At 40.7% G+C, this 15,271-nt stretch overlaps 1 protein-coding gene across 3 annotated transcripts in view; it reads left to right on the top strand.

The window, feature by feature from the left end:
- Positions 1–15,271, top strand: part of PIK3C3 (phosphatidylinositol 3-kinase catalytic subunit type 3) — a 133,530-nt gene that overhangs the window by 103,521 nt on the left and 14,738 nt on the right. For all 3 annotated transcript variants that reach the window (XM_075932756.1, XM_075932755.1, XM_075932754.1), the window contains one exon: positions 3,191–3,281. In XM_075932756.1, the coding sequence (XP_075788871.1) occupies positions 3,191–3,281 (91 nt within the window). The remainder of the gene's footprint in view (positions 1–3,190; positions 3,282–15,271) is intronic.

Genomic DNA, 15,271 nt, shown 5'->3' with positions numbered 1-15,271 from the left:
AACTACACTAATCTTTCGAAAGAGGATATGCAAATTCCCACGGAATTTGCATATCTTCTTCTGATCGCATTTTTGAAAGAGGATCTTTTGAAAATGAAAGTAGTCTGGAAGCAAGGGGGTTTCCGGAAAAAACCCTTTTTCGAAAGAACTGTCAACCTCCTTTTTTAAAAGAAGAGTGGGGGGGAGTTCAAAAAAACTTGTCTAGACTTTCATTTTCAAAAGATTTTTGTAGTTTAGATGTACCCTCTGTGAACTCAACCTTGGTTTGTAGGAGTTGAAGGCCAAGAAAATCAGATGTTTTAAATGCACGATTATAGGGAATCTCACATTTTTTCAGCCCTCATCCGGTGTTGTTAAAAATAACACTAAGCAAAGGAACATCTGACTTGACGTTAGCTAATGGAGTACTGCATTCGTACATGATTTATTGAAGAGCCTAAAGGCTCAACTGGTTTAGGATCCCAGCTGGGAAAGAGGCTAGTTGTAGGTAATAAGATTAAAATTGAGGAGCATTTAGGATGTAATGTTAACAATTTGATTTGATTCAAAATACTTAGATGAGCACAGCAGAAATAACATAAGAGCCTTTGTCTTTCAGAAAGCTGACACTGAAGGAATCTGAAATTGTCTAAGGAGTTTTTATCGTAGTTTTTATGATGTATTTGAAATCAAGTGCATAGAAATGGGAAATATAGAAACAGTTGGAAGGGCAGCAATTGCAATGCATGCCAGTAAAATCCAAATAGATAGAAGGGCAAAGAGTCTAATTTGGCTGAGCAGGGGCACAAAGCAGCATGAATAATGTGCAGAAAGCGTGTAGCTTTTAAAGTAGAATCAATCTGGTTAGGGGAAATAAAGCATGTTAAGGATAGTTGAACCTACAAAAAAGATTATATTTCAGCTAATTCAGAAGGCTTATTTAAATATTTATGGTAGAAAGTAAGACAATTTTTTCCAGCAAAAGTAACATCAAATATGAGATTTGTTAAAGAATCTTACTTCTGCCTATATATGAGGAGTGATAGTTTGTAGAATACTCTTAAGTGTTAGTATGCAGATAATGGTCTTGGGGCTTCTGGTCTTTGGACATTAATGAAATAGACTATCCAATCCACATTGTTAAAATGTGTGAAATATAGAAGTACCTGAGTGTTAGAAATAAAAGTTGATATTTTTAGATGGCATTCCACAATTGGTTGAATTCCTGAGAACAGAGAACTGGCAAAAATATGAGCAGTGTACAAGAAAGTATCTTGAAATAGAATCTCTGCATATTTTGGTTTCATGTCCAGATTCACAAAAGAGAACTTTCTTTGGCTTTGCAATGCTTAAATGGAGTCAGCTCTGTACACAATCTGCAGAGAATTTAGTTGTCAACCTCTACTTGGATCTGGCCAAGCAAGTGGGAACTGAAATGCTTCAAAGTTTTTTAACTTGGGCAAATAGAGATGTGCTTTTATGGGGACTGCAAAAGATACATCCCAGTCTCCAAGGCAACTGCTCTGCTGAATCTTACAGCCTTGCTTAAAAGTATTGAGGCACTAGAACATCTCAGCAAGATGGTTTAGATTTTTCCCAAAACTTTTCTTTCCCTATTGTTTAAACCGTTTCCCCAAAATTCCCTCCTTCTCTAACACCAAAATCAGCTTGAATTATTTAACTTGGACAGAATTCAGTCATTTATAAAATAGGTCTTGTAATGGAACATGTCAGGCAACCTTAACTGTAGGCAGTGATTCAGCTCAGCATATAAGCAAATTTATTTGATTTGCACACAATGGAAACAAAAAATTGACTGATAAGAGGGTTCTGTTTAGTTCATTAAAAATGTGGATTTATTATCTGATTTGTTTTTTTTAGATCAGTGCTGTCCTTTTTTACGATACTAAAATAATCAGACAATTTGCACGGTAATGCATATGATCATTGGCTTGTTTATATTCAGAAGCTGTACTGAAACAATTTTGCTATTTTGAATTTTCTTTCTATCACCTTCTAAGCTCCTAAAATGCTTTTTTAAAAGACATTCTCCAAATTGAGTAAGTTTACATTTTTTTTCCCCAATAAGGGGGGAAACTCTGTGGATCAGATCAAGGAAGTTTCCAATTCGTTGATCAGCTTGAAAATTATCCTCTAAAACAGTTAATGTTGCAGTAGTGAAATGGTTGTCTTTAAAAACACTCATGAGTACTTGCAGCCATCTCATGTTAAATTGGAAGACTCTGATAGCTACAGTGTCACTCTTTTTAATGGTGATAAATGACCTTTTATGTTTCAGACATGCAGCATACTTACCCAGGTTATTACTGATTCACTGAGCAGCTGCAGTCTTCACTCTAGTTAAACCAGGTGGCTAAGGAACATGCTCATCCTGTTTAGACAATCTCCCATGCAACATCTTCATACATATGTTGTATTTGTAAAGACTTTAATGTTTTAAAAAATGTTAATTTAAGTAGGTATCTGTGTTGTATAGCTATTTCATGGACTGCCACTTTTTAAAGAAATATACTTCGGGGTCCCTTTAATCTAGGGTCCGTCTGTATGTCGGGTGGAATAGAAAGGTACAAAAGAGATTAATGTGCTTGACTCCAGAAATATTTGCTGCTGTAAACTGTGTTACATAGTTCTCCAGCTAAACATTTCTCAATGTTTTTAGATGTTTAAAAGAAAAAAAAATGGAACAAACAAAGTGAAAAGAGCAAAAAAGAAAATGGAGCAAAAAAGTGAAAGCTTTTTTTATCTGGCACTTAAACCAGCATTGTCGGCTGATGTCATCAGCAGGTGCCTCCTTCTCTCTCAACCTGCCTTCGGCACTGCTGAATGATGTCATCAGCCTGCACTTCCTTCCCCCTCATCCTGCCTCGAGCTGCCTAATCCTTTGCTTAAGTATCTGGCACATTCAATTAAGCGGCAACTGGCATTCCCCATGAGTGTTGGATAACAAAGTTTTCACTGTACTACAGTTTTTGAGACACAATGGTTAAAATTTTCAGTGCAAAACAAACAACAAGGCCATTGTATTCACAACAAGAACACATGTCCAAATAATGTGTACAGATCATCTCTTTTGTGCATTACAACTTACATTGCCCAAGATAGAGGGCAATAGTTTAAATGAGGAAAAAAACTGAAACAAGAGATTGTTGTTTGCCAAATGTTTCTTAACTGATTTTGCTATTCTTGTTAGGTATTCCAACTTGATCTTGAACTTGTTTTCCCTCATGGTGGATGCAAACATTCCAGATATTGCTCTTGAACCTGACAAGACTGTAAAAAAGGTAAATGCAAAACTTTATTCATTACATAGACTAAGCAAATTGCATACTTCAGCTGTTTCTTAAGTAGTTCATATCGGGTAACCTACTTGTAATTATGATTTCTGGACTACTCATTCCAAAGATGATGGAGCTCAGGCAATTCTTAGAATCATTGCAGTTCAAGATGGAAAATATCTGTTGAGTCATCTAGTGCATTCACCTGCAAGCACAAGAGTATTTGCTATTGTACATGTATTAGACCATTATCCAGTCTAGTTGTCCCAGATGATGGGTTTCCACTACTTAGGGAGACAAGGAGCTTCAACACAGCGTGCACACAATCTGTTATGTTCATAAGAACTTAGGAATTGCTATACTGGATAACCACTGTGGTCCAGCTAGTTTAGTATCCAGCGTGATAGTGATAAATACCAGATGTTTCTGAAAGATGCAGGCAATGTCTTGCTAGGGAAATATGAGAGAAACTGCTGCCCTGTGAAGGTCTCTTGTTAATCCCCATTAGTCATGTGGCACTAGGCAGTTTCCACACTGTAATGTTAATTGATTATCGATTATCATGGGTTCTTTCTCAAACTAGGCTACACAAGTTTCTCTCAGAAACTTTTTTCTTTAAGGTCTTTTCAATTGCACTGGCCAAAAAGCCACATTTCTGTTTCACAAAACATCAAGGTTTTAGGTCTTGGTTTTGTTCTGTATCATTGTAAGCCACCTGGCTCAGTTCTGGGCCCCAGATCTGTAAATAAGGGTTCATCTACACAGCAACACTATTTCTAAATAACTAGCGTTATTTCAAAATAACGTAGTCCGTGTCTGCACAGCAGGCAGTTATTTCGAAATAATGTTGAAATACTGTCAAGCTGGAGGACTTCTTACTCCAACTCCTGGAACCCTCATTGTATGAGGAGTAAGGGAAGTAGGAAGAAATAGTGCTGTATTTCGAAATAAGTGCTGTGTAGACACTCCCAATTTCGAAATAAGCTTTTTTGAAATGAGCTACGCAATTGACATAACTCAAAATAAGCTATACAAATTGAGCTAAGCCCTGCTGTGTAGACACACCACAGGTGTTCAGTGACAGGGTGGGGCAGTCAGACAACAAAATCACAGCCCTAGTCATTGGGTGAGACCAGGCCATACTGCCGGGCGGGGCAGGTAAACAAAACCAGTTCCACACTTAGTAAGCCCAGGCCCTGGTGAAGGGCAGGGCAGGTAAGCAAACACAGTTCAAGTGGTCCCAGGCCCTACTGCCGGGTGGGACAGACAGACAGCAGTTCACTGTTCAAGTAAGCCCAGGCACTGGTACAGGGCGGGGCAGGCAAATATACAGATCACTGGCAAGAGAGGGGGAGCCTGCCACCCAGTATGTGGGGTGGCAGGGGGATGCAGGCCTTCCCTGCTCCACCACATCCTGGTCCAGGGCCGTAGCAGTGGTAGCCTGGGCTGCCACTGGGATTAGCAGGGATCCAGCCCACAACACGCTGACACCCTACAGGATGGTGAGGTCAGCCTGTTGTCAGCTTCCCCTGGGCCGTTTCCTAACTCCCCATCAGCATGTACCTCACTCCACAGTTGATGCAGGTTCTAGGGGTCATTGGAGTCTCTACCCTCCAGCAGGGTAAAAAGAGCTTCCTCTTCTGCATGGGGGCCCGGTGGTCTGGGCCAGTCCTTAGCCTCAGCATGGTCATCAGTGGCCTCCCTGCTCAGAAGCTTAGGGCAAGCTTCTGCCTCCTCTGGCTGCTGGGGCCTTACTGAGCTCCTGGGCTGGGCATTTATATTATTCGCCCCGCCCCTTGGCTTCCAGTGTTTTAAAGGTGTCAGACCAGGCTCGGTCTACCTGGACTCAGAGAGGAGTTCCTCCCCTTCTGGGTCAGTGAGTGGCCACCTTTGCTCACTACAATCATCAACAGAAATACCTTGTGAAGTATTTTGTGGGGGGGAAACAAGATATTTACTGCAGAATAGCTGATAGTCAAGTGGTCTGAATTTGGCAGAGCAGGGGTTTGAACTTAGGTCTCTCTGTAAAGTCTCTATGACTGGACAAGATGGAATGAGGCTCTGTTTTAAAGATCCGATGGTTTTCTGGTGCATTCTTTTTCTTTTTGTCATTGACTGAAACTGTCATCAAGAAATATAATTGGCAGTCATGCCAGATTTCGGAAGTCTTGGTCCTTTTCTCATCTGTAGCCTTCAGGTTCTGACATACCACTTATTTTGATCTCATTCATCTCTGTCCAAAGTTCACTGTTGCTTGACATAATAATATTCATTCTCGCATTGGACATTCTCTTATGATATTGTTTTTATCAAACTGAGTCTCCCAGTGTTTGTTGCCAATTAGGATACAGCATTCGTGTCCTTATTAATATCTTGGCATCTACATCTTTCATAAGATGCACTGTCCTGGGGTTTCTCCCTCTTTACTGCCTCCTAAAATAAGTGCCCACCACCTATTTAATGAATTCTTTAAAAGAAATGCACATCTGTTCCATCATTTGAAATGCTGCTTTGTTAGGAAGAAAATACATTGCTTAAATCTGTTGGTTATGCAAAAAAAAAACCCTAAGGCAACAGGGCATCTTAAAGTCGTTTTGTGTACACAGCACAGCAAGATATTCACCAGTTCTGTAAGGTGGTGTGAATTCACTCTTGACATACTCAAAAGAATAACTAGCAGTCCTTTATTAGATTGAATTTATTTGTTCAATTTTGTTATTCCTTTATTAATCACATTTTTCTTACATGACTGTTTTTTTTTCTTTCACCCTTCTAAGTCAGCATTCAGGTTTTCAAACAAATTCCTGTAGCTTCAAAACACTATATTGTTTAGAAGCTAAGAGAACCCTTCCTTTGCATGAATTTTAATGCTTATAGTTTAAAAAAGATACCACTTTGAATTCACTACTAGATTTTATGTAAGAATTCCAGTTTATAGAAGGACTCCATTATCTTTAAGGAAAAACTGATCCTATGACCTCTCTTAAAGGCAGAAATTGGCTTTATAACCTACTAAAAATCTATAGTTCTATCCAAAATAACAGTGACATTGGTGTTTGTACAGATTCTATACTCTTGGTGTGTTGACTTCCTTTTTACTTAAATTATATTATCCTTATACATTGTTAGCAAGAAAAATTAGGCACCAACATTATCGTGGTGCCCTGTAGAACATGGGTAAATCACTGCTAGAGTTAAGACAAGGCTGTTGTTGCAGTATAGGTATTTCAATTATTAAATGTGCAATGGCCTGTCTGATACCAGTTATGGGTTGTTGTTTTTTAATACTAATAATACAGGGACCATCTGTTTTACCTTTCTTAGACTAAGTGACAAGCTTGTTCAGTCATTTAACAAGATAATACTGTATCTCATTGTAAGAGAATTAAATAGATGTTTTCAGGTTTCCAGTTGATTTTTTGAAGCTTTAAACGAAAAAAATCCATATATATTTCAAGAAACTCAGATTAGTCAAAGATCCATTTTAGACTGGCCTGTAAAATTAAATTACTTTTGGTGTCTGAGTAAAGTCAATAGCCATTTCAGACATGATATCACTTTCATGGAAGACTGAGGTGAAGATTTAAAAACATTATGTTTACCTAAAAAGTCCTAGGCCTCTTAATGCAGATGGAATTTCTAAGCCAGCATTTTCCCATTTAGTACCGAAGTAAGTACTCCAGTTCTGCTATTGTTAGTTTTACAGTGACTATACTTTTAATGACTGGCTATTCATCCAGCATGGTTGCCTTCAGACAGGAAAAACCTGCTGAGTTGGCTGAAGTAATGAAGTAAATTCAGCAAGGAAATAATGTTTAGGAGAACCCACTTTTACACTTGATGAGGAATCAGAGTAGATTTGTAATTATTTTGGTGATTAAATTATGTGTGTGGATGTAGGGAAGTAGAATGCATTTTTTAAAGCTGATGCTCATAATCTTCAAGAAAGGCAGACTCACTGAAGAGGGCTATATCCTTTAATTTTTCTAATGAAGAATGCAGTTGCTATAGTGATCCAGCACACTGAAGTATTTCAGTAGACACAACTATAATATCATTAGTATAAATGGCTGTAGATTACTCTAACAATCCTTTATTTATATAGACAGAGAGGGTGGGGACTAGAAGACAAAGGAACATGTTTATCTTTAGGCATCTGAAATTACTTTTAGTTAAAGCTAGTGGAGGTGAGACTGTGAATATATTACAGCTCTTTGTTTCCAGTGAACATTATATGTTGAGGGTGCAGGGACTGTCAAGATCAGTACTGAAAGAGGAAAAAAATAATATTTAAAGTAGAAGATCTTTTAAACTTATCAGTATAAAACTTGCTTCCTTCAGTCCCTAATGTTAGGCTGATCATTATGGCACCGGATAAAAATCCAAGTAAAACAGAATGCAGACAAACTCTAAGGCAGCCAGTTTTTACAGATTGAGGTGTCTTTCATTCTACTTCACCACCACCACCACCACCACTCCATGATGAAACAGAGCATGTAGTGGCTGTTTGGTGTATTCCCTCTAGGTGCACGCAGATGAATTGTGAGAACAGTGTCCCTTTTTTTTCCTGTTTGTGCAAATCAGGACGTGACACGGTCAGTTGACAAGCAGCTGCATGAAAGCGGATTCCATGGAATGAAGTCAGTCTGATTGTATATGGTCATAGTAAAATAACAATATAATTTTTAAATGTTGTTAATGAAGTTAAGTAACTTTTTTCAGGAAGAAAAATTACTTAGAGACTAATATTTGATTGCCACTGGAGATGTCCATTAACTGAGAAACCAGGGGTTCAAAATTATGACCTTCTAAACCATCTTTTGCACCTTAGGCTGTGTCTAGACTACATCCCTCTTTCGAAAGAGGGATTTAAATTAGAAACTTCAAAATGGCAAATGAAGCGGGGATTTAAATATCCCATGCTTCATTTGCATAATCGCGTAATAGCGCTCTTTTGAAAGCATAATTTCGAAAGTAAAACCGCCATTTCGGAGAAAAACTCCTCAAAAATGAGGAGTACAGGATCTTTCGAAACAGCCTGCTGTTTTCGAAAGAACCACGTCTAGACCGCAGTTTTACTTTCGAAATGGCACTTTTTTGAAAGCACGCCATTACGCAATTATGCAAATTAACTATCCCATGCTTCAAGCCCTGCTTCATTTGCAATTTCAAAGTGTCTAATTTACATCCCTCTGTCGAAAGAGGGATGTAGTCTAGACACAGCCTTATACATGACATTTGCAAAAGCATTAAGTATGAAGAGAAAAATACCAGCACGCTGAAGTTTGGACAGAAATACAAGGTTTTGGGGGGGGCGGGGGTTTAATAAATCAAAGCTGCTTTCTCCAAAGAATCCTCTTCCTTCCTGTAGCATGTGTTTTATCTCAAGAAACTAGCAGGCAGAATGTAATTTTATAATCAACCTTCAAGCTAACTGAAAGCAAATTGCCAGATATCACTTGAGTCCGATAAGTGTGAAATATGTGACTGGGGAATAAAAAATTGAAATCCCAGCATGTGTCATGTACAGCTTTCTGTAAGATAAGTATAGATTGCACTCGATTGACATGGTTTATGGCACAGTATAGCAGGGTTTTCTGCACATCTCATCTGTGAAGATATTTTCACAATCTTTATTCAGAGGGGAAGATACAATGCCAAACTGTGACTTTTACTGTTTACCGGCTAGGAAAACTGTGAAATGTATCAAGTGCCATGTGTCTTAAACCCATGCCTGGGGAATGGCCAAGTGACAGCCTTGCCCTCTGTGCCTCATTCAGAAGAGGGAACTACAGCTCTTGTCCTATCACCAGAGGCTAAACCCAGAGACTCAGCTTGGTCAGGTGTCTAGCAGCAGACTACTGATTAGACACCATTGGATATAAAGCTTCCTGGTTTTGTCCTGCCCATTATCTGTACAGCTAGTTGCTAGGCCTGCTGTGCTGACCAGACCCCTGAGACCAAGTTTCTGCCTCCTTACCTGGTTCCCATTTATCACTCCTGTTATCATTCTTTGCTCCTGTTACTTCTCCTGACTGAAGCCTGACCCTTGGTATGACTTCTCACTCTAGTTCTGGCTTAATCCTGGATGTCTCTCCTCATTCCAACTCTGGCACTGATCCTTAGTGTCTGGCTCCTGACTCTGACTCTAGCTTTGATCTTTGCTTGACCTCTGACTGCAGCTCTGATTCCACCCCCGATAGACCTTTTGTTAAACCCCCCTCCTTTCCTCCTCTCCCCCAGGGTTCCTGATAGCAAACACAGAATTGAATGAGTTTGATTTTTCAAGCACCAACATCTCCCAGCAACTTGAGCTGGGGATGTGGTTCTACGGTATTTCTGAAAATCAGTGCTTATTTTCTTTAGCAACCATCTTTTTCAGGTTCAGATCTTCCTGATGCTGATGTAATGGGGAAGTCTCATGTTTAATGTCAGATTCAAAATGTCAGATTCAGATTTCCAGTTTTCCAATTATATGTGTTAGTACATGCCAGGGCAGTGAACCTCCTCAGGCTCAGGGAAAAAAACCTCTTTTGCTGTCCCTCAAACTGTAGAGGACTAAAATTAAACTTGGTGAATAGTAACACCTCGCAGACTGGAAAGTGAATCAGTGCAACTGCAATAGTGCCTCGCACCCCAGCAAAAAATGCAGCCTACGGAGCCTTCTTAGGACTCTTAGTCTTGACTACAACTAGCAGGAAGGCTCAGCATTTGATACTGGCAAATGATTCAGCTTGTGGCTCAAGACTACATGTAGTTGAAGACTAGTAGCCTTAATCTTTCTTGGCTCTGGTTTCCCCATCTCCTCCTCCCAATACCGCATACAAAGAAAACAGTCCCAGGGACTAGCACCTGCTTCATGCTTCCCCACCCCTCTGCATGAAACTCCCTCACGCTAGGGATGTAAAATCCCATTAAAATGTTAACTGATTAAACTTTATATGCGTAACTGGTTAACTGGCCCACCTGTGCTGCAGTGGGCCCAGCTGAGCCAGGCGCCGATTAGCCTGTTACCCCGGTAAGCACCCCTTTACATCCGTACCTCACGCTATGCCATCCCTTGCTTAGTCCCTTCTAAAGACCCACTTCTGCCTATAGAATGTCATATAATTAAAACAACCCTGACAAGTAAAGGAGGTTTCCTCAATGCCTCCCCTGCCCCAGACAAGATAATTCCTTTATCTAGATCTTCCAGTTTCTAGTTTGTCTTTTTCTGCTAAATCTTAAGATTTCCAGAATAGAGACGGGCTTCAAATCTGTGTATGTTAAGCTGCCATTGTATAAGTAGTAATCATAATAGAAAGACCTTTTTTTTTTTCCAGCCAACACAGCTTGCTTTCTTTTTCTGTGCAGCTGCTACAGTAATTGCTAATTGTGGTGGGTTTTTTCCAATATGGCAGTGCTATATTTTTTTTTAATAAGTAAAATCTGCAATCAGTTTCAAAGCCAGTCCCTCAAAAGGGGGATCGTAACTTTCCAGATATAAGGTGTGTGCAGCATTGTCACACTTGGGGAGAGGGGGAGCCTGCCATTTTGAACAGAACAGCCAGATGGCTTGTATCTGTCCTTCATAGCAAATATGACCTTTAAATTAGAAAACATCAGGGACTAGTGATTCATCGACACACAAAGAACTCAGCAAGCATTAAAGAACACAGTGCTCTAATTGACTGAGCTCAGCTTCAAATGTTCATTGATTACAGTAGATGTCACTACTGTTCCATTTATAGGCCAGGATGTGGTTGAAAAGTCCTTTCCCCTGGCTAGCAATTGATAACTACATCTCGGGTAGTTAAATATGTGAAGAAAGGCAGTGAGATTGAGGTGATTCAAGTGGAGGAATTTTCTTGCTGGGGAATATAATAATGTCTGGCACTTATAAAGCACTTTGCATGTTCAGATCCCTGTGCAAATATTAACAGATCTGCACAGTGCTTTGAGATGAGTGCCAGAGTTTGTCAGCAAAACAGGGAAATGTGGGAGACTTTGGGGTTTTTTATTCATGGATATTTCAAAAGTTGAACATTTCTGTATCTATTCGCAGTGTGTGCCCATTTTAGAGACATAAAAGTTGAGGCAGGAGAAGTGACTTACTCAAGGATATGGAAGTTGTCACTGGGAGAACTTGGCAGCCTGATCCAGTCAATGGAAGTTCTTTAGTTCAGGAAAAAGAACAACTTCTTAATAATTCTTCACTCTTGTGCTTTGAGATCCTTGGTAAAAGGCAATATAAAGTACTTTAGCAATAACTAATTCTCTTAATACTTCTATGAAAAAAATAAGTGTTATGCAAATTTGATAAATAGATAAGTTCTAGAGAGTCCCTGTTCTAATCACTAGACAGCAGTTCATATTAATGAGGCAACAGATGTGAGGCATCTGATTAACATTTGGGATGTTCCTGTAGGTCAACTATAGTATGGTCAAAGATAGCTGACTTGTTGTAGCTAGTAGGGCACGCTACTAAATTAGTGAAAGTCAGTGAAGCACACACACAGCTTTACATAACAATTCAGTACTAGAAACTAGTAATCTGGAAGTAAAATGTGCTCTTGTGTTTGCCTGCATACAGTTTTGGACAGTTGTTCACACTTGTTCCTGGTTAATTGCTTAAATAGATCAGTCTTTTTAAGAGATGGAGTCCTATAACTTACCCCTGTATTTCTGGGTTTATTCATGCTGAGTTAAGACTCTTCTTTTGACTCCCTGTAGCAGTGTAGAGGACATTGATATATTTTCCGCTGCTGATTGGAAAGATTTGGTCCAGTTCCTTTCAACTTCTCATCTATCTACTACTCTGGAGTAGTGTGGAGGCTCTAATCTTGTGGGGGAGTTCAACATCAACATGATTTATTTTTCCCTAGTGCTCTTTTGCATAGCAGATATGTACCACCTTCTTCAACAGGTGGTCCCTATTATATTCTACTGACGGGAATAGACTATGCTCAGAACTGGAGCTCTGAAAGTAGTACTGTTCAGCAGTCTGCAAATGTGACCCACATCAGATGCTGATCAAGAAACTCCCCTGTACATCAGCCTGAAGAGGTGAAAAGCACCTTCCTTGCCACAGAACCTCCATCACGCTCCACCGGTACCAGTGCTAAGTACCCTGTGCTGGGACCTTGCCGTAAACCAAAGAAGTACGGTCATAAGCATGGCAGTAGCGACGAGGAGTCCTGTGGCACCTTATAGACTAACTGAAGTGTAGGAGCATAAGCTTTCATGGGCAAAGACCCACTTATGCTCCTACACTTCAGTTAGTCTATAAAGTGCCACAGGACTCCTCGTCGCTTTTGCAGATTCAGACTAACACGGCTACCCCTCTGACACATGGCAGTAGGTCTCCTTCCAAGACTAAGAAGGATTTGACACTGTCCATGAGTTCTGGCTGAGAAGGAATCATTCATTTCAAGTTTCACAAGACTTGAGAAATGATCACACTGATCACTGGATTCACAGGCACCGATTATGGACCTTGTAACTTTGCCAGCATCCCAGGATCCATCAGTCTCAAGATGGTCCCCTTCTCCCATTCCAGAAGCACTACTACTAGAAGGCACTGACAACAGGATGGTATTACCCACACTTCTTGATCCCATTTCCTCCAATGGAAAGGATACCATTGGTCCCAGGAGACTTGAAAGCTTCTCAGGTCCCCATAAGTTATTCACACTGAAGGGACTCCCGTCTCCACAATCCCAGATCTAATCACCAAGTCTAAGGGACCCTTCACCTGCTATATTCCTGCTGCCTCCTGTTCTTGTGGTTCTAACAGCACCCTCATTTGGAGAGGTTTCTCACTCTTCTGATTCAGTTGATACAGATGTACCAGATGGTCCGTCCCTCCACTCCCATTCCAGAAGCATGACTACTGGAAAACACTGACGGCACCATGGAATTGCCCACCGAGTTGGTAATCAGCACCATTGTCACAAGTTGTGACAAAAGAGTCATCCGGGCTGGCCAAACCAGAGCTCACAGCCCCAGTATTGACCATCAAAACAATTCTGCTCAGTTTAGGAGGTCTCCCCCATTTCACCACCACAGTCCTCTTCAGGTAAGCACTCTGACATAGCTCTGGATGATGCACCAATTAGCCAACTCTGGTGGTTGCGATGGATCTGGAGCATCATCTCTCATCTTCTCCCGACATGCCAGTATATGACTTTTGCCAGATCCAGGAATTATTGTGGTTAAAAGCCAAGGCCCTGGAAATTCCCTTAGTCAAGACAGTCAACACCAGCTGATTGACATCTCTCACACTTTCATAGCATCAAGGGTGGCCCTATCAATCACTGTATAGCAGACGCCAGCCATGTATGCATACAACCAGGCCACTTCTGACCATTCCAAGCAAGAACACCACCATTCCACTCCATCCAACAGAGAGGGCAAGAGGCCTTGTTCTTGTGGGCAGAAAGGTGTTCTCCTTAGTGGGGCTCCAATTTTGTATTTCCATTCTTAGCCTTGAAGATCGGAAGATCGCATCCAATTCCAAGCAGTTTTGTAGGAAGGCAAGTTGCAAGCCAGTTCAGGAGACCCGCAAATATGCAGAAACACAGGCATCAAGGGTCTCCTGTATATTAGTTTAAAAATATATCTCTGTCCAGCGATGCAATGCTTCCTAGCCCTGTGCTGAGTCACTGGCACAGAGAATAATTTAGGGGAGTATCATCTACTAACTCTTCAACTCCATCTCCCGTACCATTTCTGTTTCTTGGATGACTCCCAACCTGTAACTGAGCACTAGAACCCAGTTTTGTCTGGGATCTGTTGAGATCACATAGCAAAGTGGCTTTAGGATTATATTGCAATTTTCCTTTCTTCGGTAGCCAGCTGAACTCACCTTTGAGGTGAGCCTGCAATGAGCAGAATACAGTTGAGAGATTTTTTTCCCCCTCTATTCATTTCCTTTGTGTTGAATTTTAAATGGTGAGTAGTTTCTTCTATTTGCCTGTGCTGACCCTTGTTCACAGAAGGGCTTTCCTTACTTCATCTGCGTGACCTGCCTCCTCCACAGTCAAGTTGCTTATGAAGACTATAAGAAACATACTACCATTGCCATTTTTTAGGGAACTGGAGTGTAGCTTTCTTGTCCTAATCCCATATATTTGTTAACATAACTGCTTATTTGTTGTTCTTTCCTTTCCCCAGATGTCTGTTATGGGGATGAGAATTGTGCCTCACCTGTATTTGGAAAATGCCTACGACACTCTTGGTGCTACCAAAATTAACATTACTATTAATGTGCTGAAGTTAGAATCCAATTAAATAGTGAAAGACTTTAAGACAGGAGTGGAGAACCATTTTTGGGTCAGGAGCTGCTGACCCACAGAAAAATTGATTGGGGGCCCCACACAAGTAAGAAGGGGGGGGGGGGGGGCGGCTCACTGTGGCTCCCTGACTGAGGAGGAGAAAAACACTCTCCACATTCCCCTTATACACCAGAGCCTGGGGGGCTCAGCCTAGTAGATTTTGTGCGCTCCAGCCCTAGGGGGGAGCAGCAGGATGGCTGGAGCACCCAGGCTCCCCAATGCCATGGGGTGCCCTGAGCCTCAGAGGCTAAATCCACACAAGCCGAGGGCCACATCCAGCTCCGGGCCTGAAGTTCCCCACCCTTGCTTTAAGCCATTTAGGGCAGTGACTGTCTTTTTTGTTCTGTATTTTTGTACAGTGCCTGCCCCAGTGGGGTCCTGATCTAAGATTAGGGCTGCTAGATGTTACAATAATATGAAGCCTTAAAAGACAGTCCAATTAATTTTTTATGAAACCTTTTAATCTTTGTCCCAGCTTCTCATTCTAGAACATAGAAAGAGTTAATATTCATAGGAATTATGTTTAATTTGATTCATTAGAAGAGTTTAAGTTTTAAACACACCTCTGTGGAATCTAGGCTGAGAAATCCAGCTAGGCTTATCCTGTACATATTGAGCATAGGATGTTCCTTTCTGTTTAAGTGACAGCCAACCAGGATTAGCTTTAAAAGCATTCAAAGG

Source organism: Pelodiscus sinensis, chromosome 6, assembly GCF_049634645.1.
Source record: "Pelodiscus sinensis isolate JC-2024 chromosome 6, ASM4963464v1, whole genome shotgun sequence".
Classification (NCBI taxonomy): domain Eukaryota; kingdom Metazoa; phylum Chordata; order Testudines; family Trionychidae; genus Pelodiscus; species Pelodiscus sinensis.
This window is presented reverse-complemented; position numbering and strand designations above follow the sequence as displayed.